The 25,400-nt window shown below is 42.9% G+C and overlaps 1 protein-coding gene across 1 annotated transcript; it reads right to left on the bottom strand.

Annotated features, from left to right (window-relative positions):
* Nucleotides 1-23,716: 23,716 nt before the first annotated feature.
* On the bottom strand, nucleotides 23,717-24,234 carry LOC308497920 (6-pyruvoyl tetrahydrobiopterin synthase-like; the record flags this gene model as incomplete). The annotated part of the gene is made up of 1 exon (XM_081048991.1): nucleotides 23,717-24,234. One exon carries the CDS (start codon nucleotides 24,232-24,234, stop codon nucleotides 23,827-23,829), a length of 408 nt encoding a protein of 135 aa, XP_080905117.1. The 3' UTR covers nucleotides 23,717-23,826.
* Between the last annotated feature and the right edge of the window lie 1,166 nt (nucleotides 24,235-25,400).

Raw genomic sequence — 25,400 nt, 5'->3', positions numbered from 1 at the left:
TAGCCATTAGCTACTAATATATCTGCCGCGGCTATGCTAGGGGGTTGTTTGTTGGCAGAGAAGCGCGGATTACAGTTAACAAGTGGGGTTGGTTGGGTGGCAGAGAAGTGGACTGCGAATTGCGCATCGTGTGGCTCCTGCCTCCTGTGTCTCCAACCCAGCCGCCAGAGAGACTATAGTGGTATGAACCCCCTATCCATGGCTCTGTTGGTGTTCCTTTTTGGCCTCACCGTATCCTGCGTTCTTTTGCAGGGAGCAGGACCAGAGACCTGGCATGACAGGGAGGGAAGTAAACTGCTGAGCAAATCAGTTCATCTCAGACAAAGCTCTTTGGGGCAGATGAGTTATGGAAGGTGCCTATGGTTTTCCAATGGATGGGGCTGCTTGATTAAAACCCACCTTGGCCATTTTCAGATGTCAGGAATATCCCTCCGCCTTCTCCCTCCCCCTAACCAGTTTCCTGGTTCTGGCATACCAATTCTTGCTCTGGGCCTTGCAGGTGGGAGTTATAGGGGTGTTTGCTCCCTGAGCCACCTGTTAGAATAATCCTGGGCGCTGCCATATCCCCTTCCCAGGCAGGTGGATCAGGCCATGCAGTCGAATGACGGCCTAATTATCGCAACCATCAGAAACTTCTCCTGTGTCTTTAATCTACCTTGACAATCTGGTGGTTTGTCACTCTGAGGCCTCTTAATTGGCTGCATGATTGACACAAGTGTGGGGATTTTATTTTAGGAATTGAGGAGAGCCCATGCCTTCAAAATTAGCTCAGTTATATGATGACAGAAACCTTGTTTGCACCTAATATGGGCTAGAATCTGATATTTGCAGATTGCATTCTGATCCCAGGTAACTAGTAAGAATGACAGAGAGAGAAAAATCAAGCAACTTCTTGTGTTTATTATTTACCTTTCACCAAAGGTTTCCTCAGTCCTTTGTCTGGGGTGTGGGGTAACCCGACATTCTCTTTTAATAGTGTTATGGAAAAGACTGCTGGGGTCTGAATATTTGTGTCCCCTCAAAATTCATGTTTTGGTTGCAAGTGACAGAAATCTAATTGTTATTTTGTTGTTGTTCACATAATTCATAAGTTCAAGAGTTGAGCTTCTTCGTGTCATAGCTAGATTTGAGTGCTTAAGCAGTTGGATAGGGTTCTGTCATTCTCTTCAACTTTCAGTCCTCATTTCCGTCTGGGAGGTTCTTCTCCTCGGGGGCTGGGTAAGGTGGGCCCTGGTAGTGCCAGCCTTACCTGACCCTAATGATCCACTCTCCCATAGAAGAGCATACCTCTCTCTCAGGGATCATATTATCATAGCATTGATGCAAGGCTCGGATTGGTCCTTCCTGGGTCATCTTTCCTCCTCTTGGATCAATCACTGGGTGCAGGAGAATGGAGCTCTATGATTGGCCAGGAAGTGGGAGGAGGGCACTGTGATTGGAAGTCCCATCATAACCTCCTGAAACAGGGAAGCTCCTTTCCCAATGACAGAGGGGGCCAGCCAGAGCAAGAAAACAAAAATCCTCCACAGATAAATTGCAATTGAAACCATTTCAGATCGAGTCACCCTGATAGGTCCGGTGTCTCCACTTTTACCTCTGAATGTAGCCTCTTTGACACCCTAGCCTGTTACCACAACCAGTGTGGAAAGCTGGTTCAGCGTCAGCATTTTCAGGGTTTGGCGCTGGCAAAAGGAAATAGATTGCTCTGCGTCAGTCACAGAGACCTCACTGATCAGAAGCGAATCTTGCTTCCACTGGAGGATGGTAATGGCTGGTGGGGATCCTTGGACAGGAGTTGACAAACACAAGGAGGAGATAGCAGCCCCACTGGCTAGACCCTCATGGACCTGCAACCCCTGCCAGGCCTGCTTTCCCCATGTTTGTCTTGGCAGTCTGGCTGGCACTGGCCCACCGTCAGCTAGAATGTCTAATCTAAGGCTGTGATAGCTTGGCTGTTTTCTCTTTTCTGGCTATTTGTAAGCTCCAAAGAGAACCTTTCCTCATTTAGGATTTCTCTCCTATCCTTACCTGGGTATTTAATGGACTTTCTAAACTGGAGAAGGGAAGAAAAACATTTGGAAGCTTCTTTGCAAGAGAATTTGGCCCTTATTTGATCATTGCCTGCTGCAGTTACAAAAAGTTTTAAGAACATTTGGTTCTTGGTTATTGAAGGATTCTTATATGTGTTTTACAGTTTCTGGTAGAAAGACCCTTGGAAGTTACCTGGTCCATTTCCCCACTTCAGACTGAAGCCCCTGCCATAGCATAGCTCATTGAGATCTCAGCTTAAATCCCTCATGGGATGGGAGCTCATTTTATAGTTTGCTGATTCTGTTGCTAAACATCTCCAGTAGTTACAAAATTCTCCTTTATTTGGAGGATACATCTGCTCGTTTTGCCATAGCTTGGCACTCATATTGGTCTCACCTTCTTCTGTAGCCATATAAATGTTGGAAGACTGCTTTTATGTTCCCTTTCCTTTCCTTTAGCTAATATTTATTGAACACTTACTTTGTCTAGTGCTGGGCTAACTGCTTGATCTGTATGTGCATATGCTCACTATCCTTGAAGCAACCTATGACAGAGGCAGCATTATGGTACGCATTTTGTAAGTGAGTACACTGAGGCACAGGGAGTCACCAGGCTGATTGATCTGATACCAGAGTTCACACTTAGAACCCCAGGTGCGTCCCAACATTTATAAAACCAAATGAACCATGGAAATTCAATCTACTATGTAATCTATTACCATTCACAATGGCCTTTTGAATCTCCAGAAGGGCTTGAGGAAGAGGACAGGCTGTATTTACAATCAGTGGAGAGTAGGTGTGGAGACCCCACCCAATGGGGGTAGATAAGGAGGCAAAAGCCCAGCTGGAGAGCCCCTGGAATCTGAGTATCCACCCCTTGGAGTGAAACTGAATTGTTATGGTCTAGGAAAAAGGCATCATGCAATGATGATAGTCAGAGAGGCTCAGGAGACCTGGATTTTATTCTCTGCCACGCCAAAGAATCACATTAAGTACCATACGTAGGTTTCACCATCTGAGACATAGGGATACCCTTTAGCTCCATTCACTTTCCAGAAAAGTTATGAGAACCTGATCAGGTAATAAAAGATGGGTTTTGAAGCCCTTGAAAAGCAAGTGGTAATAGGAAAATCCAGCTTTACTTTTACATAACCAGTCCACATGGGCCAGTTTCTGATGGCAACAATTTCTTCTAAGACATGAAAAGAGCAAACCAGAAACCTGTGGTATGATGGGTATGTTTTAATGTTTTAGAAGGCCGACTGGAAGCTGTTCATCTCCCATGAGGCAGTGATGGTAATGGGCTGAAAGGAAGAATCATTTTGTCTAATGCAAACACTCCCTTCATTCCACATTTGTGTAAATAAATGTGTCTTGCTCTTAATGGCTTCTTTGAGGATTCTCTGAGAGTCAATTTGAGGACAGTTTGTTTGTGACTTAATCTATGTGGCTGGAACAGTTAATGTCTAGGCTCATTACTCTATCTGTTCTTTCTCCTCCCACTGGGCAAATTTAACTTGCCTTAACCTAACCACTCAGCATGGTGTGTGCACAGACTACTCTTTCCCAAGCATGTCTTTCATCCTGGTATTCCAATGGCTTTCTATCTGCAGAATTAAGTATAACCTCAACTGTTCAACCTTTATAATCTGTTTCTGTACTGCCCCTCCCATATCATCTCTCACTTCGTTCCCATAGGAGTTTTTTACTTCAGGCAATCTTATCTTCTGAACTATCACATAGTTGTGCATTTCCCCCACCATTTTAGAACATTTTGTTACCCTCCAAAAAACCCCACAGGCTCCTTATCCGTACCCCCAACCAATCCCTCCATGCCCTCCAATCCTAGGCGACCCCTGATCTGTTTTCTGTCTCTATAGATTTGCCTATTCTGGACATTTCGTGTAAATGGAATCAGACAATATGAGGTGCTTTGTGACTGGCTTCCTCCACTTAGCATGATCTTTTCAAAGTTCATCATGTTGTAGCCTGTATCAGTACTTCATTTCTTTCCGTTGTACAATAGTACTCCATTACATGGATATGCCACAGTTGTTTATTAATGTATCAGTTGGTGGACATTTGGGCTGTTTCCACTCAGGGGGTAGTATGAATAATTCTGTTACGCACATTTATGCATAAGTTTGTGTGCACATATGTTTGTTTTCCTGTCTTTTGGGTATATACTTATGAGTGGATCTCCTAGGTCATATAGTAACTCTATGCTTAACTTTTTGAGGAATTGTCAGATTGTTTTCTAAAGGAGCTGCACCATTTTGCATTCTCACCAGCAGTGTAGGAAGGTTCTAATTTCTCTGCATTTGCCAACATTTGTTATTATCTGTCCTTTTTATTATAGCCATACTAGTGGAAGTAAAGTAGTGTCTCATTGTGGTTTTCACTTGCATTTCACTGATGACTAATGATGTTGAACATCTTAGCTTACTGGTTATTTGTAATTCTTCTTTAGAGAAATGTCTGTTCAGATCCTTGACCATTTTTAAATTGAGTTATTTGTCTTTTTAATGTTGAGCTGCAATTGTTCTTTATATATTCTAGATACGAGTCTCATCAGACATATGATTTACAAATATTTTGTCCCATTTTGCGCGTTTTCACTTTCTTGATATTTGTAGTCCAACTGATCTATTTTTCTGTGTGTGTGTGTGTGTGTGTGTGTGTGTGTGTGTGTACTTTTGATGTCATAGCTAAGAAACCATTGTCTAATCCAAGGGCACAAATATGTTTTCATTTAAGAATTGTTTAGGTTTAGCTCTTACATGTAGGTCTGTTATTCATTTGAGTTCCTTTCTGTATAAGGTATAAGATATGGAATTAACTTCACTCTTTTTGCATGTGGATACAGTTGTTCCAGCACTACTTTTTGAAAAGATATTTCTTTACCCAATGAATTATCTTTTCTTTTTTAGAGTGATTTTTATGGGTGATCTTTTCCTCTTTTATTTATTTATTTATTTATTTATTTATTTATTTATTTATTTATTTATTTATATTGGGGAAGGGGAACAGGACTTTATTGGGGAAAAAATAAAATGTGTACTTCCAGGCCTTTTTTCCAAGTCAAGTTTTTGTCCTTTCAGTCTTAGTTGTGGAGGGCACAGCTCAGCTCCAGGTTCAGTTGCTGTTTTCTAGTTGCAGGGGGCACAACCCACCATCCCTTGCGGGAGTTGAACTGGCAACCGTGTGGTTGAGAGCCCATGCTCCAACCAACTGAGCCATCCGGGTCGCAGCTCACCTCAAGGTGCTGTGTTCAATCTTAGTTGCAGGGGGCGGAGCCCACCATGCCTTGCGGGATTCGAGGAGTTGAACCGGCAACCTTGTGGTTGAGAGCCCACTGGCCCATGTGGGAATCAAACCGGCAGCCTTCGGAGTTAGGAGCATGGAGCTCCAACCACCTGAGCCACCGGGCCGGCCCCCAATGAATTATCTTGACATGCTTGTCAAGCAACTAGTCATTTCTGCCGTAGTACGTCTCTTAGCTAATCTCCCTACTATAACCACTCTGGAGTGGGCTGATTGGATCATGAAAGAGTGCTGATTCATGTACTTAGTGGATATTTGCATATCTTCTTTGGAAAAGCATCTATTCAATTCCTTTGCCCATTTTTTAAATTGGGTTGTTTGTTTTTGCTGTTGCTGAGTTGTAGCAGTTCTTTATATATTCTAGGTATTATTCCCTTACCAGATATATAACTTGCAAATATTTCTTCCCATTCCATGGGTTGCCTTTTTATTTCTTTTGATGCCTAGAAGTTTCAAATTTTGATGTAGTCCAGTTTATGTGGTTTTTCTTTTGTTGCCTCTCTTTTTGGTGTTTTATCCAAGAAATTATTGCCTGAGTGCTGTATTGTCTTTTGAATGACCTTCCAGTTCCCAAATTTTTTTCCAGTCTCTATGGGGTCTGATCCTTGGCTTGAGGTTTTCGGCTTCCTTATGTCCATGTTTTTTCTGTTAATAAATTATCAATTTCTAAGGTGACTTGAATATATGTCTCTACTCTTTTAGAATAAAAGATGCAACCAAAACACCTTTTATCTACCAAATAGAGATGCTATTTTGTGTTATGAGGCAGCACTTTCCAATCCCTTAATTGAAGCATCTAAATGTACACTGGCAGAACATATATGATCAAATGAGCACAGGAAGTGCTGAGTCTACCTCTTGTAGGTCCAAAATGCATTAGCATATTAAACGTTCTGAGATGTCCTGTGATAAAGAAGCCAGTTCAATTTTGTTTAAATGAACAGCTCACTTACTCAGGAGAAGACCTTTCTTCCTCAGAACACCATTAACATGTGCAGGAAGTTTTTTCCTAAACACCCCTGGGAAGATCAGTCTTAAAAAAAGTGAGGATTGAATGAGCTAATGCATAGGCAACTGGAATGTTGAATAGGCATTACTCCTAGTCTAACAAAGCACACCTTTATGTTTTGTCTCCCACATCCCTTATGCTTTATTTGGTGGAGGTAACTTCTACCTACTCAAGCAGGTCACTTGACTTTTCTGCTCACTTGTGAATAATAAAGTACTAAAATGATGTTAAGTCTCAAACAGTGTCCAAGTTCAGCAATCAGAATGCTCTAAGCAATTGAACTCAGTTCAATATTGACTTAGCTCAGACCTGCTTCAGACTGTCGCCTACAGTGAGAAAGGGGGGCAATTCTGATTTGTCCTCCCCATGGCTCCCCACTCACTTCTTCATCCACTCTTTACTGGAGTTTGGTCTTTTCCTTGGGGGAGGGAGGAAAGATATGGGAGATGACAGTCGCTCTCTTCTGGGAGTGGGATTCTGATGACGTGGCAAGGAGGGTCCCTTACCCAAGCTGAGTAAAGTCATTGAGATCATCACATGGCTACCTTCTCATCATGCAGGTCTCAACTTGGATATGACCTACTTAGAGAGGTTACTGTAATCACTCTATTTCACTCCAAAGTAGCCACCGCTTCCCATGATTCACTCACCAGCATATCATCCCGGTTTATCTTCATAGCACTTACCACCATCTGGCATATTGTATGTTTATTTAGTTGTTTGTTTGTAGTCTTTCTTCTCCCACTAAAATATAAGCTCCACAAGAAAGGGATATTATCTGTCTTATTCACTATGGTATCCCCAACTCCTAAAACAGTGCCTAGTACATTGGAGGCACTCAGTAATTATTCTTTTAATAAATAAGCAAGGTGCTTAGAATGAGGCGAGGAGGAAGGGATGAAGGGAAAGAAAAGGTATGTATCCGGGACCAAAATTATGGTGATAAAGGTGTGCAATGTCATCTACTGGAAAGATTGCAGGTTCTAGACTCATACTTACTTAACTACCCTATAACCTTGGGCAAGTTATTTGTATTAGCTAACAGTTTAGCTGCTGTTAAAAGGGCCACAATAGTAACAGCTTAAACAATAAAGTCATTTATTTTTTTCACTTAAACATCCAGGGAGGTAGCCTGGGGCTGGTGTGCTGTCTCTACAATCATCAGGGACCCAGGCTCCTTTTCTCTTGTTGCTCTGCCACCCATCAATGGAGCTTCCCATTTGTGGCCCTAGACAAGTACTCTGGCTTCTCTTATGTCTCCATTCCAGCCAGCGAGGAGGAGGAATAAGAGAAGAGGAGGGCCAGCCCCTCCCTTCAAGGGCTAGACTTAGAAGATACACTTGTCACTCAACTCACATGGGTTGAACTGAGTCATATGGACACATTTGACTGCAAAGGAATCTGAGAAATTAGTTTTTACCTGAGGATCATGTTTCCACCTAAGGCATTCTATTATTATAGAAGGGTAAAATGCATAAGTATGGCAATCTCTGCCATATTCTTTACTACTACCCCACTCCCAGCCCTCTGCCCTATCCAGTTTCCTCATTTGTAAAACACATGCTTCACTGCGTTACAATCAAATGAGTTATTTGGAAGTATCTTGTAAGCGCCAAAGTTCTATCCATACATAAGTTGCTAATTGTAAATCAGTAAAGAATACCAACAAAGGGCTTTTGGAATTATAGAACAAGGGGAGATTCATTCTAGCTGAAATGATAGAGGAGTTCACACAGAGTAGGTGGTTTTTAAGCTGGGCACTGAAATATTGATTGGCATTTGTTTAGAAGGGAAATAAAGCCAGGGAACATGGAAAGCAACTGAGGTGAAGAGGGAAGTAAGATCAAAGGTAATAAGGTGGGAATTTACATGCTTGTTTGAGACATTGTGTGGGGTATGGTTAAAGTGAGTACAGGGTCAAGAAAATGAGGCTGGACCAGAGCAGGCAGAACTGTGATGACATGAACCGGGGTAGCAAGGGCTTTAGATGGGAAGTGGGAAGCCAGAACTAGCCTCTGAATAGGAGTAGGGCACAAGAGTTGCTTGTTGTCTGAAGGAAGATGGCGTTGGAGATTGGGACGCCATTTAGGAGGCTCTTATGAGAGTCCCAATAAGATGGGCAAAGGCCTGAACTCGAACTGTAAGAGTGGAAAGATAGGGATGGATTTGGGAACTACTTCATAGGTAGAATCACTAGACTAGACTCAGCAGCAGATCAAATGGAGGGAAGGGTAGGTACTGACTGGAGGTTTTACCAGGTAACATTGACCAGGAGGGAGATTCAGGAAGGAAGGGCAAATTCAGAAGGAAGGATGTAAAATTCGAATGTCTAATGTTAGTCTGAGTAACTTCCAGCTATGGGAAATTTGAAGCCTGCTTATAAAATTGATGGCAAAGAACTGAATAATTTACCAAAATGAGAAAGATGCTTCAACAGCAGAGTTGCTTCTTAGAGTATGATCTAATGTCTGACCACTCCGTCTTGGGGAATAACTTCTTTCCCTGTCTGGAGCCCAAGCTTTTGTCATTCACTATGCCAAGGCAAGGCAGAGCTGTGTTCTTACTTGTTCAGGGAGGACAGTGGCAAACCATACAGGGTCAGGAGTGCATCTCACCAGAGGCTAGGCAAACATTTGGCCATTTCTTTTCCTCCCAAACATTCTCCTTTGATCTGAAGACATTCAGACATTGATCCTTCGTCCAGCTGTGAGAAAACATTTCCATTTTTTGTTCCTAGTGGCAGGTTAAAAATATCATCTTGAGCTGAATTGTAGATAAAAAATGTAAACAGGACAGGAGGATTGTGATTTTCCTTTTCAAAATTTTCCACGTTGCCATAAAATTGATTATGCAAAAAGTGCCATAAAATTGATTATGCAAAAAGTGCATTGATTATGCAAAAACTGTTTTCATTTAAACATCACCTTGAGAGTTCTCTTGTACATTGCAAGTTCCCAGATGGATGTGGAGTCTGGAGATACCTTCTCAGCCGTGCATGGCCATTGGCTCCATCACTTCACCCTGCAAAACTCACAGTTACTGTCACTTGGTTCTGGGTAATTCATCTCGTCTTGTTGTAGATTTGACCTTGAACATCCTGAGTTGAGAGTCAGAATGTACCAACAACTCTTGCTATTATGATGATGATTTTCCCTATATGTTTGGAGACCTATATGGACCAGGTTAAGAATGGTGTTACATTTATTGCTCAACAAACAAAAATAATTAAAATGTAATTAAACCCCTCTATTTGCATCTCTTAGAGAACATCAAAGATTGAGCTCAATCGTGATCTATCACAATACTTTGTAAACACTCTCCCTACCTCTAATGTGGTTTTGTTTTTGTTTTTTTCTCTTTCTCCCCAGCATCTCTTTCCATTTCTTAATTATGGAATTAGTATGATCTCTCTCTTAACAGGAAAAGAGTGTCCTTTTTTAGGAAGGCAGTGAGCAAGTCGAGGGGTAAATAGGTCAGTAGAGGAGACGAAACCTGCGAAGAATCACATTTTAATAAGTTTTCTAGCACTTAATTATACAGTGCAATTCATTATTTATATTAAGTTAAAATTAATAATAATAGCCAACATTTATGTAGTGCTCTGCCTTTTCCAAAGTGCTTCTATATCCATAACTCCTTTTATGCTCACAACAAGAAAAGCATTATAATTATCACCCCTGTTTTACAAATGGAGAAACTGGGCCCAGGAGAAGTTGAATGAATTTCCCCAAGTCACTCAGCTGGCAAACACCCTGGATTTCAGTCCAGGTTCTACGGCTCAAGGGTATCTATGACACAGCCAAGGGTTCTCATTGTCCCCCCACTCGACCTGGCTTCAGAAGCTCTGTTTCTTAGAGGACCTGGGAGTTCTGTTCATCTTCTGGCTGAGCTGCAGCGCTGGGACTAGGGTGAGGCAGGTGAGGTGCCTACCACATGTAGTTTAGAAGGTGCTTGATGCCTCTCAGAATAGTGTGAGTTCAGGGTCTTTACCTTTTGCACTCTGGGCCTCTCACTGGCCTCACCGTAGTGCCACTTTTGCTGGGCTCATCCAGGAGGAAGGAACATAAACCCAGCCCCTCCACCCTCCTTTCCATAACGAGCACAACCTGCCTTTTAAAACAGAGAGGGGAGAGCAATGCCTCATCAACCTCCAAAATCAGACAGGAGGCTTCGGTTGGCCATCAGGAGCTTTCAGCAGCTGCAGGAAGCAGAGGAAGGGAAGCAGATATGGCTGACTAAATTGAACGTATAATAGATGTTTGATGTTTCAAAAAATGTACCATGGTGTGGGAGCTCATTGGTGGCTGTGATTTTTTTTTTTTTAATCTCTGTACTTTGCAAAGGTAAATGATTCATGTTCCTAATCTCCCTGAAGCAGGAGACAGATTTCAAGCTCAGTGTTCAGAAACTGAGACAGACTGTGTCTACTGCTAATATTTTAAAAAGAAAATAACAGTCCTCCTATTTTGTTTCCTTTCTCTTTTTTGGCATGTGAGTGAAAGGTGACAATACGACCTGGCCATCATGGCCTCAACCAGTGTTCCTATCCTTCTCTGATGGTGGAGAGGGTGGAGAAACACGCCATAGACAAGAGCAAGATTCCCAGGGTGGGAATGTCTCAGAGTTGGGGTGACAGATGACTTTCAAGCTCTTAATCCCTATGGGTGAGGACTGTGCCCTAGGCCAGGTGCCAGACCTATTATCTACAAAAATACTTTGTCTGGTGGAGTGGAAAAAGTCAGGGTTCCAGGCTGATTCTGCTACTATTGGGTAATCTGAAGCAAGTCTCTGGGCCTCCACTTCTCCAGTTGTGAAAAACGAGAGCCTTCATTTGGAGTAGAGATGGCCAGAAGACCTTGTGAATAGTCTTGGAATTCTTCCCAATGCACTGTTTCAGGTAACCATTTTTTAAATTAAATTTTTTTGGGTGACATTGGTTAGTAAAATATTAGGGGCCAATATACAAAATATATAAAGAACTCATACAACTCAACCACAAAAAAAACAATCAAATTTAAAAACGGGCAGAGGACCTGAACAGACACTTCTCCCAAGAAGAAACAAATGGCCAACAGATATATGAAAAAATGCTCAACTTCACTAGCTATTAGGGAAATGCCATCAAAACCACAATGAGAGATCACCTCACACCAGATAACCGTTATTAATCAATTAGAGCTGCATGTGAATTGACAGTATGGTAAATGTGTAACAACCACATCTCTGTGGAAAAAAGCCCTGGTTTGTTGTGTTTGCCCATTTCTATGGTGTAAATACTCCCACTGTGGCTAATTTCAATCCTTCAAGGTGAAGTCACAGAACATACTCTTGGGAACAGATGTGCTTTATCGGCTCTGACTTGCTTCAGCCCACCATTGCTCGATGACCCTTTCCGTCCCTGGTTTTGATGATCTCTAAAGTGATGTTCATTTCCAGTCGTCTGTAATTCTGAATCACACTCTGGTCTGTAACACTTCTTAGAAATTTGCATTCCCTAAAGTCATCGCTTTTTGAGTTCCCCAATAAAGCAGATTTGTATGAGGATTTTGTTGAGGAACCCAGAGTAAGGGAGCAGAAGTAAAGAATGGGAGACTGAGAAGCAGGGAGAAGAGGGAAAGTAAGGATGCATTAAAGGTGACTGGCTGCTCCATCCCATTGGACTGCCTGAGAAGTCACATAAAATGCATCTATGGGACTAGCTAGAGGGAGAAAAAAGGATGCCTCTATCTATCCTCCCTCCCTGTGGGTCAGAGGTTGAGCCATGGATCTTAATTCCCCTATGCTTCCAGGCTATGCTTGCAAGGGCCCAAGCACCAACAGGATAGCCATCGGGCAGGAAGTGGGAGACACAGGCTTGAGTGACATGTTGTGAGGTGGCCTGTGTGTGAAGCTGGCTGGAGTCTGTGAAGAGCTAGTCATTCCAGTGGTGGTTGGAATGAGACCAGTGAGCAAGAGGGATCTGAGTTAAAGTACCTATTTAAAAGTGCCTATTTTTAAAAAGTGCCTATTAAAGTACCTATTAAAAGGTATTTGAAACCCCTATGATTAGATATTCAGTGGCTCCTTAGCTATTTCAATTAGTCCTTGGTACTCCGACCTTTATAATGGCGCTTCCTCTTTATAGCCTGGATTCAAATGCCGGCTTTGCTACTAACCAGTTTTGTGACCTTGGGCAAATCACTTAATCTCTCTGTGCTTCCATTTTCTTATCTGTAAATTTGACATAAAAATTGCACCTAACCTAATGGATTGTTGGGAGAATTAAAGGAGTTACTACCAGTAAAATGCTTAACATAGTTCTTGACACATAGTAAGTGCTCAATTAAAGTTGTTTTTTGTTAGTGTTTCATAGTTTTGAGAAAATTTGTGCAATTTATATTCATACTTGTGGCAGATTGTATTTTCCAAAATGGTCACAGCTGTATTTCTGGAACCCCCATGCTTTTCAGACCACACCACTCTACCCAGTGAGAGGTAGAGTGTGTGTCCCTTCCCCTGAATCAGGGGTGTGGACCAGATTCAATGGAGTATGACAGAAATAATGCTGTATGACTTCTAGGCTAGTTCATAAAAAGGATACAACTTATGCCTTCTCTCTCTCTCTCTCTCTCTCTCTCTCTCTCTCTCTCTCTCTCTGTTTCTGTCTCTCTCTCTCAACCCAGCCACTACTGACAACCCAGCCATTACGTTGTGAGGAAGCCCAGGCCACTTGAAGAAGCCATATGTAGGTGTTCCAGCCAATTGCCCCAGCTAAGGTCACCACCAACAGCCAGCATCAGCTTCTATTCATGTGAGTAGACAATAGACAAGCCTTTAGATGACTCCAGCCACCATCTTTGGAGTTTTCCAGTTAAGGCACCAGGCATCATGGGTAGGGACAAAATGTTCCATCGTGCTCTGTCCAAATTCCCAACCTCTGCCCCCACTCCTAAATGAGAGGTAATAAATATTGTTGTTTTGAACTATTATTTTTTGGAGTAATTAGTTTCAGAGCCATGCATAACTGCTAAACCATCACATTTTCATTCCAGTCTCTTTTTAGCCTTTGTTTTCCACTTGTGAACTCTGTCTTCATATAGGTTAGGACCCCCTTGGAATTCTGGTGTCATATGTCTTGACTTGTGGAGAAAGACTAGTTCTGTAAGGGCCCTGAACCACTATAGGGTACACAAGGCCTGTGGGAGCACCCCACATTTGTGGCAGAAGCGTGGAACAGGGTGACCTTGGAAAGGAGAAAGAGAAGAAACGAAAGAGGGGGAGGAGAAAGGAGAAAGAGAAAAAGAGGGAGCAGGTAATGGAAGACAGGGGCATGTGGCTGAGAAGGCTGGGTCCATACCAGCTGGCCTTGGATTGCCCAATCATCTTACTGAGTCACCTCAGAAAGGCCCTGAGTGACCCTCTTTCTGCAGGAAGCTGATGAGTCATACAAACAGCGAGACAGGGCATGGGAGGGTGTCTGCCTTTCTCCCTCATTGCTGAGGATGCCAGCTGGACATTTTTAGGTCTAACTGTTTGAACCACCACTTCCTGTCAGGCTCTGTGCTAGGCTCTGAGAATATGAGCTACTCCATGTCCCTGCCCTCAAGGAGTCAGAGTCCATCTGGGAAACAGAGTTTAAACAGTTCAGTCACTCAGTGTTTTTCCTCAAGGGAGACCTCAGCTAAAATGTAGGTGGAAGTTCTGACATACTGAGAGTTGGGGGTGTAGGAAGAAGGAATCTGACTGCATACATTTAATTAAAACTAAAATTCTGCTTTTTTGTTTTGAAAACACTTGGCTGATGTTCGTTAACCATCTGGGACTGATTGGAGGGTTGACTCTGGGGACTTTGGTAAATAAAATGAAAACAAATACATCCAAATTGAGTGTCTTTTAAGTCTGATGGTTGAACGTCACTTAGAAAATGTTTGAAGGGACTGAGAGCAACTCAAACTTGAATAAAAAGGGAATTTATTGGCAAATGTAACTGAGGAGTCTAGGTCAGGGTTCAGTCACAGATAGATTCCAGATTCAGACACGTTCATTGAGACTCAGTTTTCCTCCATCTCCAGACACTGCTTTCCGCCACACTGGCTTTACTCTTATGCTTCCCAGGATGGGAACTTCTCGAAGCTCTTCCTTCATTGTGGCAAGAAAGCTGCACAGCTCCAGCCCCTGATTCTCCGAGAGTCACCTTCCTCTAACCCAGCATGCCTAGCAGAAATCTCTGGTTGGGTCATGTCATGTGCCCAACTCTGAAACCTTCACTCTGGCTGGAGTAGGACTGATTGGCTGGCTGAAGCCTGCCTCATGTGTTTAACCATGGAGCTGGGGCGGTGGAGACGGGGAGACCCAACCAACCCATGTGGACCTAGACTTGGGGAGGTTTGGACCTCCACACAAGAATCGAGGACTTTACTCAGAAAGAAGGGAGTGAGTGCTAGGGAATAAAGTTAAGTGGCCCCATAGTGGCCCAGAGACAATGAGGCAATGGGACATCTCGGGATGGAAGGCAGTCAGCACATGAAGGGAGTCATGACGACATGGTTTTGAAGTCAAATTGAATTGGCCTCCACTACTGTGCAGAGAGGCTTACAAATACATACATATATACGAGGGTGTGTATATAATTTCCAATGCAGAGTGTTTGTGATGGTCATAGAGGTATATTACTCATCTTTTTTTTATTAAAAAAAAATATAATAACCCTGCCAGTTAGCTGCCAGGAGTGTAATTACTTTGGATCTAAAGCCATGTTCTCCCAAGGCATCCCCCAGCCAATGAGCATGGTGGGGAGTGGCACTAGAGCTGGCCATTTCTGCCCAGTACAGGACACCTCTAATGGGCATTCTTTGTTCTGGATCTCCCTGTCCAGGTGGCTGAGACTTTGTCAGATCTGCTTTGCAGTGTAAGACTTGATCCCTGAATCACTGTGTGGCGGGCTCCCTCTAAGCAGGAACACCTACACTAGACTGTTAGGTAAGCAAAAAAGTATCTGTGGGGGTATCTTTTGGCACTGCAGGCGTATTCCTTATAATTCCTACTCTAGTAAATACAGATTTAAAAAATGTTAAAAGTGGTTTAAAGAGAGAGCTTGGCTGTTGTCTTACTTTGGGCTGCTATAACACTACTGGAGACTGGGCATCTGTATAAACAACAGAAATGTGTTTCTCACAGTTCTGGAGGCTGGGAGTCCAAGATCAAGGTGCCGACGGATTTGTTGTCTGGTGAGGGTCCACGACCTAGTTCATAGATGGCTGTCTTCAAGTTGTGTCCTCCCATGGGAAAGGGGACAAGGGAACTCTCTGGGTGTCTTTTATACGCACACTAATCCCATTCACGAGGGCTCTGCCTTCCTGACCTAATCACCTCCCGAAAGCTCCACCTCCAAATACCATCAACCTATGAATTTTGGGGAGATACAAACATTCAGTCTACAGCTACTGTCTAAGTGGTTGCCCTTAACAAAAGCTCCAAACGACCCTGAAAACACAGCTGTGTTCAGTGTTTTAAATCACATTGTTATAGAAATGTGACACATATGGAAAGGTGCACAGGATCAGTGAGTTAGTACAGAGCAAAACATTCCTGAAGTCACATTCCAGGTGAAGGAAAAACATTTTCTCACCCGAGATGTCCGCTGCCTCCCCCCACCACACAGCCCTTCTTGAAATTCTTGACACGTTTCACATTTCTAAATTTAATAGAGGACCTAGATTTGTCCAACCCCTTTAGTCAATGCACTGACACATTGGAAAAGGTAGAGAAAAACCTCCTGTTGATGGTTTTGTTGGCTTTCTGCTCAAAGAACAAGTTTTGTCTTTAATTGTTTTCAGATCCCAGAACATAGTTCAGGCACTGGATAAGGAAGTGGGGGGGAGGCAGAAGTTAAATTTTGTTCTATCTTTGTTCAGGAGTCTAATCTTGATAAGCAAAGAATATAATTAAAATGGATTACAGACTACTAAACACAAACAAGAACAAAATGACTGCAGTATGTGCAAGCCAGTAATTAAAGCTTTAAAAGAGGAAAAAGTCACCATCACTTAAAATGTTTATTTGTCAAGGTTAGTAACAAATATTGACATGAGGGTTTTTTTTTTTTTTAATTTTTATTCTTAGCATCAGCTCTCGGCAATTAGTGGTGCATATTCCAGAATCAATAAGGCCTCAGGTCTGAAGCAGTAAGATGCATACTTTTTAAAATGAGTTGGCGTAATAGCAGACTGGCTCCATAATGTAGGCCTATTGGCAGCATCATTCGATTAGTGCTTATTAGAAGACAGCGAGGCAGGTCCGGAGTCGCATCTCCTGAAATTGGTTTCATCTCAAAGATATTCTGAGGACCATTAGGGACAGACTTCTTAATGGCAAAGGAGTTTATATTTTATCTTTGCCATTGAAAAAGTTTAATCCATAAAATAGAATGTTTCTTAAAAGTATAGTGCAGTGATTAAACGCAAGGATTCTGGGGTCAGACTGCCTGGATTCAAATCAATTCTAACTGTAACTTTGGGCAAGTTGGTCGACCTCTTTGTCTCTCAATTTCCTCATCTGTAAAATGACAATAAAGAGTAACCGAAATAATATATGCAAAGGTCCTAGCATGCTGTATGAACTCATGATGTGTTCGGTGTGGAATTAGTCAGGGTAGGCTAGGCAGGATGCAGTAACACAAAAGTTCCAAAATCCCAGTGGCTTTACTCAATAAACTTCAATCCCCACCATGGATCAATGGGGGGGAGGGGAAAGAGGGCCCTGCTGCACGTAGCCACTCAGGAACTCACTGTCCCATAGCTCCACCAAGTGGAACATGTAGCAATGGGGGAAGAAAGACAGTAGAAACCCACTCAGAAGTAACACAAGTGATTTCTAACATGTCTCACTGTTCAGAATTAATCTACTGAGTGCCAAGGAGCCTGGGAAATGTTAAGGGAAGGTAGAATGTTTTAATGAGTCTCTGCCATATGGGGTGTTATATTATTGTCATCATTATGCTTGTTATGGGTTCTGTATGAGTTTTACTGTATGAAGTTTGGAGACTACGTTTTGACCTGTCATATGACTGAATCCCCAAAGAATTCACTCATTCGATAGTTATTTGTTGATTACCTATGACGAGGTAAGACTGTTTAGGTGTATACAAAGGGATGAACTTGACCAGATAAGGACCCCTGTCATCCAGGTCTTCCAGTACAAAATGTTGTAGTCAAGTATACAAACCAGATACTATCTGATAGCATTAGCTTCTGGCAATGGGGGTAAGTGGTTGGTGGGGTGGGGTGAGTATTTGTGCAGAGATCTGAACAACAAGAAGGAATTTGCCAGAAGAAGACCTAGAGGAAATACTTTCTAGGCAGAGGGAAATCAGGTTTCAAGAGTTGTAAACAGGTCAGTGTGGTGGGAGAAAGCAATGAAAGAGAAAGCAATGGAGATGGGACAGAAGAGGAGTGACAGAAGGTGGCAGGAGCCAACTGTTTACATGCTGGTTCTCACACCAGTGACTCGCTTATCCAAGCAGTAAAACACTTGTGGGACCCACGTGTCTGTGAGTTTGAAACCATGTAGGGTTATAAATAAGCTCCTCTCTCCAGGGCTGTAATGAGGATTAATGAGGTTTAATGCCTTGAAGGTCTTGCCAAGCAGGGGTCAGGCAATGAGGAGTTTCTATGAATCACGGAATAGATCATGTTTGTCAGCAGCGGTCTCTTTGGACCTTCAGGGCAAGAGGGCAGCAGCTTGGTTCTGCCTCAAGCCAAGAATGCTGAGATGGAGTGGCCCAAACCCAGAGTCACTGGATGTGCCGACGGAGAGAGCTGACCGGGGCTGCCCAGGGCTGTTGGTCAGGCCAAGGCCAGGCCCAGAAGGTGGGCTCAGGCCTAGAGAGAAGGAAGCTGCATTCCAGATGACTGGAGGGGGTTCTGGTGCAGACTAGCAATGATTGCACACTTGGTAGAGGACGTGGGGGAAGACATCAGAAACCAAGTGGGGACTGAAGTGCCTGAGAATGGGAAATTTATACCATCTGTAAAATGGGGACAATAAGACATCATAGGGTTCTCATGAGGATTAAAGGAGGGTTGGCTGCCTTTGACTACAAGCAACAGTTTGAAATGCTTGACCTGATTTGCTTTTCGCTGTGGGATGAAATTGCAAAGACTTTGTCACAGTTTTGTCTGAGGCAGTCTCTAAGAGATAGGAGGGTTTAAGGGTATTGCCTGTTTCTATGGCCCACCCAAGGATGGAGAGTGCTGCCATCGGCACTGCGTGATGAGGGGGCCCTCATGAAGCCAACTTCATTATTACCCTGTTTTATCTCCAAAATGTACCCTAGATTTGACCACTTCCCAAGAAAAGTGATTCCATTAAGCATGAGCAGCTGTAATCCAGTGCTAAGACATTCTTACCTCTGCTTTGGCTGGAGGGAATCTCTGGCAACTGCCAGAGCCAGGGGCTTAGCAGCAGTTTCTGGAGAGTAAATCCTTGAGGCAAAATGCTTCCACCTGAATTATAAGACAAATAATTGGAAAAAGGTTGCGACAGGGAAAAAAAATCCAGTTGTGGAATTTAATTCATTTATTCACTCATTAAACATGAATTGGTCACCCAAATTGAGGATTATGGGGGCTGAATTCAATCTGTAAGCAGTTTTCTATTTCAGGCATTGTTTCCCCAGATATTTGAATTTGAATGTCATCAGATGGGCATTTGGTCCCCTCTTTGCCACAGTCCCCACCATTTCCCAACGCCTTGTATCTGGTCTACCACAGACATTTAAATTACTTACCTGTATCCTGGAGTCAGTGGGTATGTGATTCCTGCCTTATTAGTGGCTCATACTGACTAATGAGAGCTGATGGCTGCATTTGCAGAATTTTGCCTGCCGGTTGATATGCTATTGGTAGGATGAAATGAGCCACGCAGGGACTATTTAATACCATGGAAATGGGCAAATGCCTTTCCCTCCCAGGAGCAAAAGATCCACTACCACCTTAAATACTACAAAAAACCAGCTAAAGATTACCAGAAGTAATAGGGATACAAGGTAGACCTACTTCTTGCCTTCAAGGAGACTACAATCTTTTCAAATATTGGATTTAAGTAATTTCAAATTCCAGCTTACAAGTCATCCTACAATGCCGCACAGTGAAACTCAGCTGTGGTGGCAGCACATTGGAATCACATGGAAGCTTTGAAAAGACACTGATGTGTGGGATCTACTCCCCACGGCTCCTGCTGTCATTGTCCTGGCCTGCAGCCCAGGGACCAGAACTTTTGAACTCCCTAGTGATTCTACAGTGCAGCCAGGAGAACGTGGGGCCTGGAATTAGAAACACAATGCCTGATGTCTTCATAAAATGCTTTCACAGACCTTCCTCAGCCTTTAAATAATCAGGAAAGACTAACTGTTCTAATATACAGCCCCAGCTGTCAGTGATGAGTGCAATAAGGGTGGTGTATAGTGGAAAGAACACAGATTTTGGTGCCAGATAACTTTGTGAGCTTCTAGTTTCCTCATCTGTACAATGGGTATGGTATGACACTCACCATAGTGTTTTCATGAAGTGTAGGTGGTTTAAAGGAGTGTAGGGTGCTACAAGCCACAGAACACCCAACTAAAAAGGGTTTGTTATTTAACATGGCTGGAATTTCAGGGGTGGGGCAGTTCCAGCATTGGTTCATCAGTGTTACAATATCATCAAAAGCGCAGGCTCTTTCCACATTTCTGCTTTGACATCCCCAGGGTCTTCTGACTTTGCATTTCGATGTGCTTCCTCATGCTCACAAGATGGCTGCCACAGTTCCAGGCATTGCCTGTAGATATGGCAATGTCTGGTGAATGAATCACTCTTTCCCTTTGTCACATTTTGCTGGGGAGGAAAACCCTAGAAGCCCCCAACATTCTCTCATCCTTGAGACTCTTTGGCTAAAATGGGGGTCACATTTTCTAGCTGCAGGAGAGCCAGAGGAAGCAGTCATTACAATGGCAGGTGACTGTGCAGCCAAAAGGGAGGGGATGGTTTGGGACTGTTGAGGAGGCCACAAAGGGGTCTATTAAGGGACCCTGTACTGTGCTGGCCACACACAGAGCTTTGTTAGTTGCCGTTGCCCTTTGTCCTCTCATCCCACCATTACCACACCACCACATCATCCCTTCACCTTCAGTAATTCTAGCATCTGTCCCAGAACTGGCTCCTTTCCCAAAACCAAAGATACAGCGTGGCTTTTCAGCTACTGAACACCCTTCGGAGTATGTCTCTCTTTAGACCCATTAACACTGGTCTGTAAATATCCACAGGTGTTTGGCTTCTCTCCCCTTGGGTGAAGCTAAGAACTAGAGAATAATGCCAAGTACCTTCACCTCAATAAAAAATACCCAGACATCACTGGTCTTTCAGCATGTGAGCTATAGGACATTTTTATAATGCAGATCCCTGGGGCAGGCTTGCCATCTGGAGAATTCCCACCTGCCAAGGTAACTATTATGCTCATTATTGAAACCCCACAGAGCAGTAATGAACCATTCTCCAGGGAGTTCATGGCCCCAAATTAACAACATATATGTCAAGTCCCATCAGGGGCAACTCCAGGACACCTTTCAAAATCTTTTGTTACAAGGAAACCATTTCCTTTGAAATGTAGCCTGAAACCAGCCAGCTTCAAGCTTAGAATTAAAATGTTATGCTGCATGTACTTTTAAACCATACTTTTTAAAGTTATAAAATAACATAATCACATTACAGAAAAATTGGGATATTTTTCATGTTTCCTTTGCTCAAGTGTTTTTACATAGTTATAATCATAGCATGCATGTTATTTTTATTCTACTTTTTCAACTTAATTTATGAAGTATTTACTATGTATTTCAGGATACCAGGCTCAGGATTAGATGGTAGGGGTTCAATGGAGTACAAGGAAGACAATGACAAACAGACAATGAATGCAATGCAATATGACAAGGGAAGTGTATGGGAGGGTAATGGAAACCCGTTAGACAAAGCCCCAATTTAGACTTGTAGACGGCACTCATGGAAGGCTGCCTGGAAGAGGTGCTCTGTAATCTGAGACCCAATGATGTATAAGAGTGAATTTTGTTAAGAGGAATTGGGAGGAGTGGTTTTGGCAGAAAGAAGAGTGTTTGTCACAGAATGGGTAGGACCCAATTTGACCAAGTCCATAGTGTTTGGTGACCGTGATGTGAGAGTAATTCAGGATGGTGGGAGTTTGGACTCAGGGGTTGAATTGTGCCCCACCTCCCCGAATTCAAATGTTGAAGCCTTAATCCCAATGTGACTATATTTGGAGAGAGAGCCTTTAGGGTGTAATTAAGGTTAAATGAGGGCATAAGGGTGGGGCCCTAAGCCAGTAAGTCTGGAAGCAAGGAAAAAGGGAAGATTTATTATAAAGAATTAACTCATATGATTGTGAAGGCTGGTAAGTCCTTCATGACTTCTGACTTCTGCAGAGCCAATCTCCCAGTGTAAAGGTTGTGAGGCAGGAGAATTCTATCTTACTCTGGGGAAGATCAGTTTTTTTGTTCTAGTCAAGCCTTCAACTGATTATATGAGGCCCACCTACCTTATGGAGGGCAAGCTGCTTTACTCAGTCCACAAATGTAAATGTTAATCTCATAAAAAAAAAATCTTCACAGGATCACCCTCACAAAATGACCATCTACATGGGCACCCCCTGGCTCAGTCAAGTCAACAAATAAAATTACACATGACAGACTCCATGATAAGGAGAAACAAGAGAATTTGACAGGGGCCAGAGATCATCATGAGCTGCCTTGTTAGCCAAAATAAGGAGTTTATATTTGATCCTGACATCAAAGAGGAGGCATTGAATGGGTTAAGCAAGGAATGTCATGTTCAGTGTGTTGGTTTTTAAGAACAAGCATTGAGGCTGCAGTGTGGGAAGCACATTCTGGATGGCCCTGTGCAGTTAGGCAGGCTGGGTAGTATGTAACTCTAGTGTAGGCACCCTTCCCACTATGTTTTATGGGAATAGCACTTCCATAAATTGTGTAGGGCATACTCTGTGCCAGTGTATACAGCAGCTCTGAACACACTAGAAGGGGCAAAACTGGAGGCAAGGAAACCAGTTAGAAGGCAATGGCTGTACTGTGGGTCCAAAGAGTTTTCAAATGTTGTACGTAGTCATGATTTGGTGGCTTTCTCTGTGGTGATAAGCCATGGTTTACTTAACCATTTTCCTGATGTTGTTTACAAGCATAGTTTTGGCATAGCAGTGTTAGATGTAAACAAATTTGCTCTGTATTCAAATGCCGCCATATGACCATACAATTTATCATCTCACTGGGACACTTTTGAAAGCAAAGGTGCTATAAGTGATTACACTGGGAGAACTGGCATAATCTATGGCTAGATTAGGCACACCTTCCCCCTTGCTTCTCTCTCTGGATGTCAAGTCTTGTCTCCAAGCAGTTTCATTTCTGGGAGAAGCAGAAGACAACTGCACATAATTTATTAGATAGTGTCAAAAAAAACTTCAGCCTTTTTCTGTAGATTGAAACCCTATAATTTTTGTGCTTCAGCAAAGTAAATGTACTGTCTACATTTATATTCCCTTCACGTCTTCAGTAGCAAGAGATAGCTGAGAACAGTTCATTCTCCTCCCACTAAGTGGCTGTGATTTCACAAAGATTTTTTATTTTTGTTTTTGTTTTTGTTGACTCAATGACCATCCTTCTAACATTTGGAGGCTTGTGTTCTCTGCCCACACATTTGCCTCTGACTCCAATAATGATATCCAAAAAAAGATTCAGGAGGCTTCAGCTGTATGGCTATTCTCATAAAGGTGCCAGCGTTTCTTTTTAAACTTGAATGGACCATTAAAAGAAGCTCCAACTTGGAGTAGAGAGAAGCTAATTCTAAAAGAATGTGGCAGAGGCTGCTAGAGATCACCAATATCCATGTACTAAACTTTTTGTGTGAACAGCTATACTACATTTCCCATCCTCCCTTGGAGTTAGGTATGGTCACATGATCAAATTTTGGCCAATGGTATGTGAGCCAAAATGATGACCACCACTTTCAAGCATGACCCGCATAAAGCTCCCACAAGGAATCCTTGCTCTCTTTCCCTATCTGCCTGCTGAATAGAGCTGACTTTGAGATCCTAGAAGTGGATAGAGCCACAAGATGGAAAGAGCCTGGTTACCTGAATGACTCCATGGATTAGAGCACCCCCCCCCTACTTGATCCTCACTGGAGCTGTATGTTAGTGAGAAATAAATTTGTGTTGAGTAACGTTACAAATTGGGGATACATTACAAATTTGGTTTTAAAATAGATTTGAATTTAAAACAAGTTTTACTCACAATGATTTCAATAAATCAGGCACTCCGGAACACAATGTGGAGGTACAATAATTATGTGATGACTTTTTAATAGTCCAAAGGGATAAAGATAGTTTTCAAATATGGAAATTAAATCTTTCTACAGTATTAACCCTTAAGGGCTACTCTTCTTTATAGACTACAATGTTATTGTCAGTTTCATATACTTTTACTTTATAAAGAAGTCCCACAGGAATACATTTCTGGAGGTTTTCCCAGATATATACAGCTACATTCTCTGTTGTGCTTACAATATCTGCAAAGTATGGCACATCCAGATCCAGATTCTTATGATCAAGGGGCTTCATAATTGCCTCCTCCATATACCCTTTGAGGTCAGTCAAATTTATAATAATTCCTGGAACATGATCTCCATCTACTGTCACCACAACTTTATAGTTGTGCCCATGGCCATTGGGGTTGTTGCATTTCCCAAACAGTTTCAAGTTTTCTTCATTACTCAGATACTGGCTGTGGAGCCAGTGGGTCGTGCTGAAGGAGATGAGACAGCCCGAGACCGTAGCACTCATCGCCTAGCAGTAAGGCACGCGGGATCAACACCCTGTACGTACCTATTTTGCTACCTATCAGGAAAGAGTACCTTAGTAGAGATAACTCCAATCACAATTCCTTGCAGTCACATCTGCTTCCTTAAGGGAGTGGCATGATTTCCCTCCAGACTGGAAGGGTATTTATTTGGCAAAATTCTTTATGAGCTATTTGGTGGTTAAGACAGCCCTCAGAACACAACCCAAAAATCATGGCATAAAGAGAACTAAAATTCCTGTTCATGATAAAAAAAAAAGGGGGTAGGGGGTGGGGAGAGAGCTCAGGAAGAATGAATTGAGGGAGACATGGCAGTGAGCAAGATGGCAGAGACTGGTTGAGAAAGGAGAGGGATTCCTGTCAGTTGGGGGCCAAAGGCCTATTAAGACAGGGTTCTAATAAACCATTGTAAAGGTATCTGCTGTCTGCTATAGCGTAATTCCCTCTGCTGCTCTCTAAGTGATCAGCAAATGGCTGCTCACACTCACTCAGCTTTGAGTCTGTCTGTCATTGGAAAGGATAGAGGTGGGCTCCAGCCAAACGAGCAAAGGCGCAAAGTGAGATGCCAGTGTCAGACAGGAGTTGTGGAGACATGGACGAGACTCAGGAGAAAGAGTGACTCTCAGGATGGGTGGAGACCTTGAGGTTTCATGAAGAAGGTTAAATAGGTTATATAAAAAATGTCAAGTTATTTACCATTTAGATAGGAAGCCCTTTCTCCTGGCAAAAGCATTTGCCAGCATACCAGCTGGGGTTGTAGGTAGGGAGGGCCTCTGCAAGGCACAATAAGTAGAATGGACTCCCTGAGGCAGAGGTCACTGTTGGCCAGGATCAGGAAGCTCTACAAGGTTGGGAACCAAGTGTATGTGTGTGCTGCATACATGAGTGTTCTGGGGTTATCGTGGGTCATGCTTGAGAGCAATCAATGACCTTCCGGATGGGAGGGAGGAAAGATTGGAGCTCAGGTTGTCTGCTGGTCTTGTCACGAGGAGGTGGAGGGCACCATCTTAATTAAAATTAAATCAGGCTTTAAACTTTCTGGCCCTCCACGGAGGCTGGGCACGAACTGGGCCAAGGTGCTAATGCAGTTAGAGCAGCAAGCTGGTGCCCAGCCACCCACCTCCTCTGACTCACTGCAGTGTCCTCCAGA

This window comes from Rhinolophus hipposideros (genome assembly GCF_964194185.1).
Source record: "Rhinolophus hipposideros genome assembly, chromosome: 5".
Taxonomy (NCBI): Eukaryota; Metazoa; Chordata; class Mammalia; order Chiroptera; family Rhinolophidae; genus Rhinolophus; species Rhinolophus hipposideros.
The sequence above is the reverse complement of the archived record's forward strand: the minus strand, read 5'-3'. Positions and strand labels throughout refer to the sequence as shown.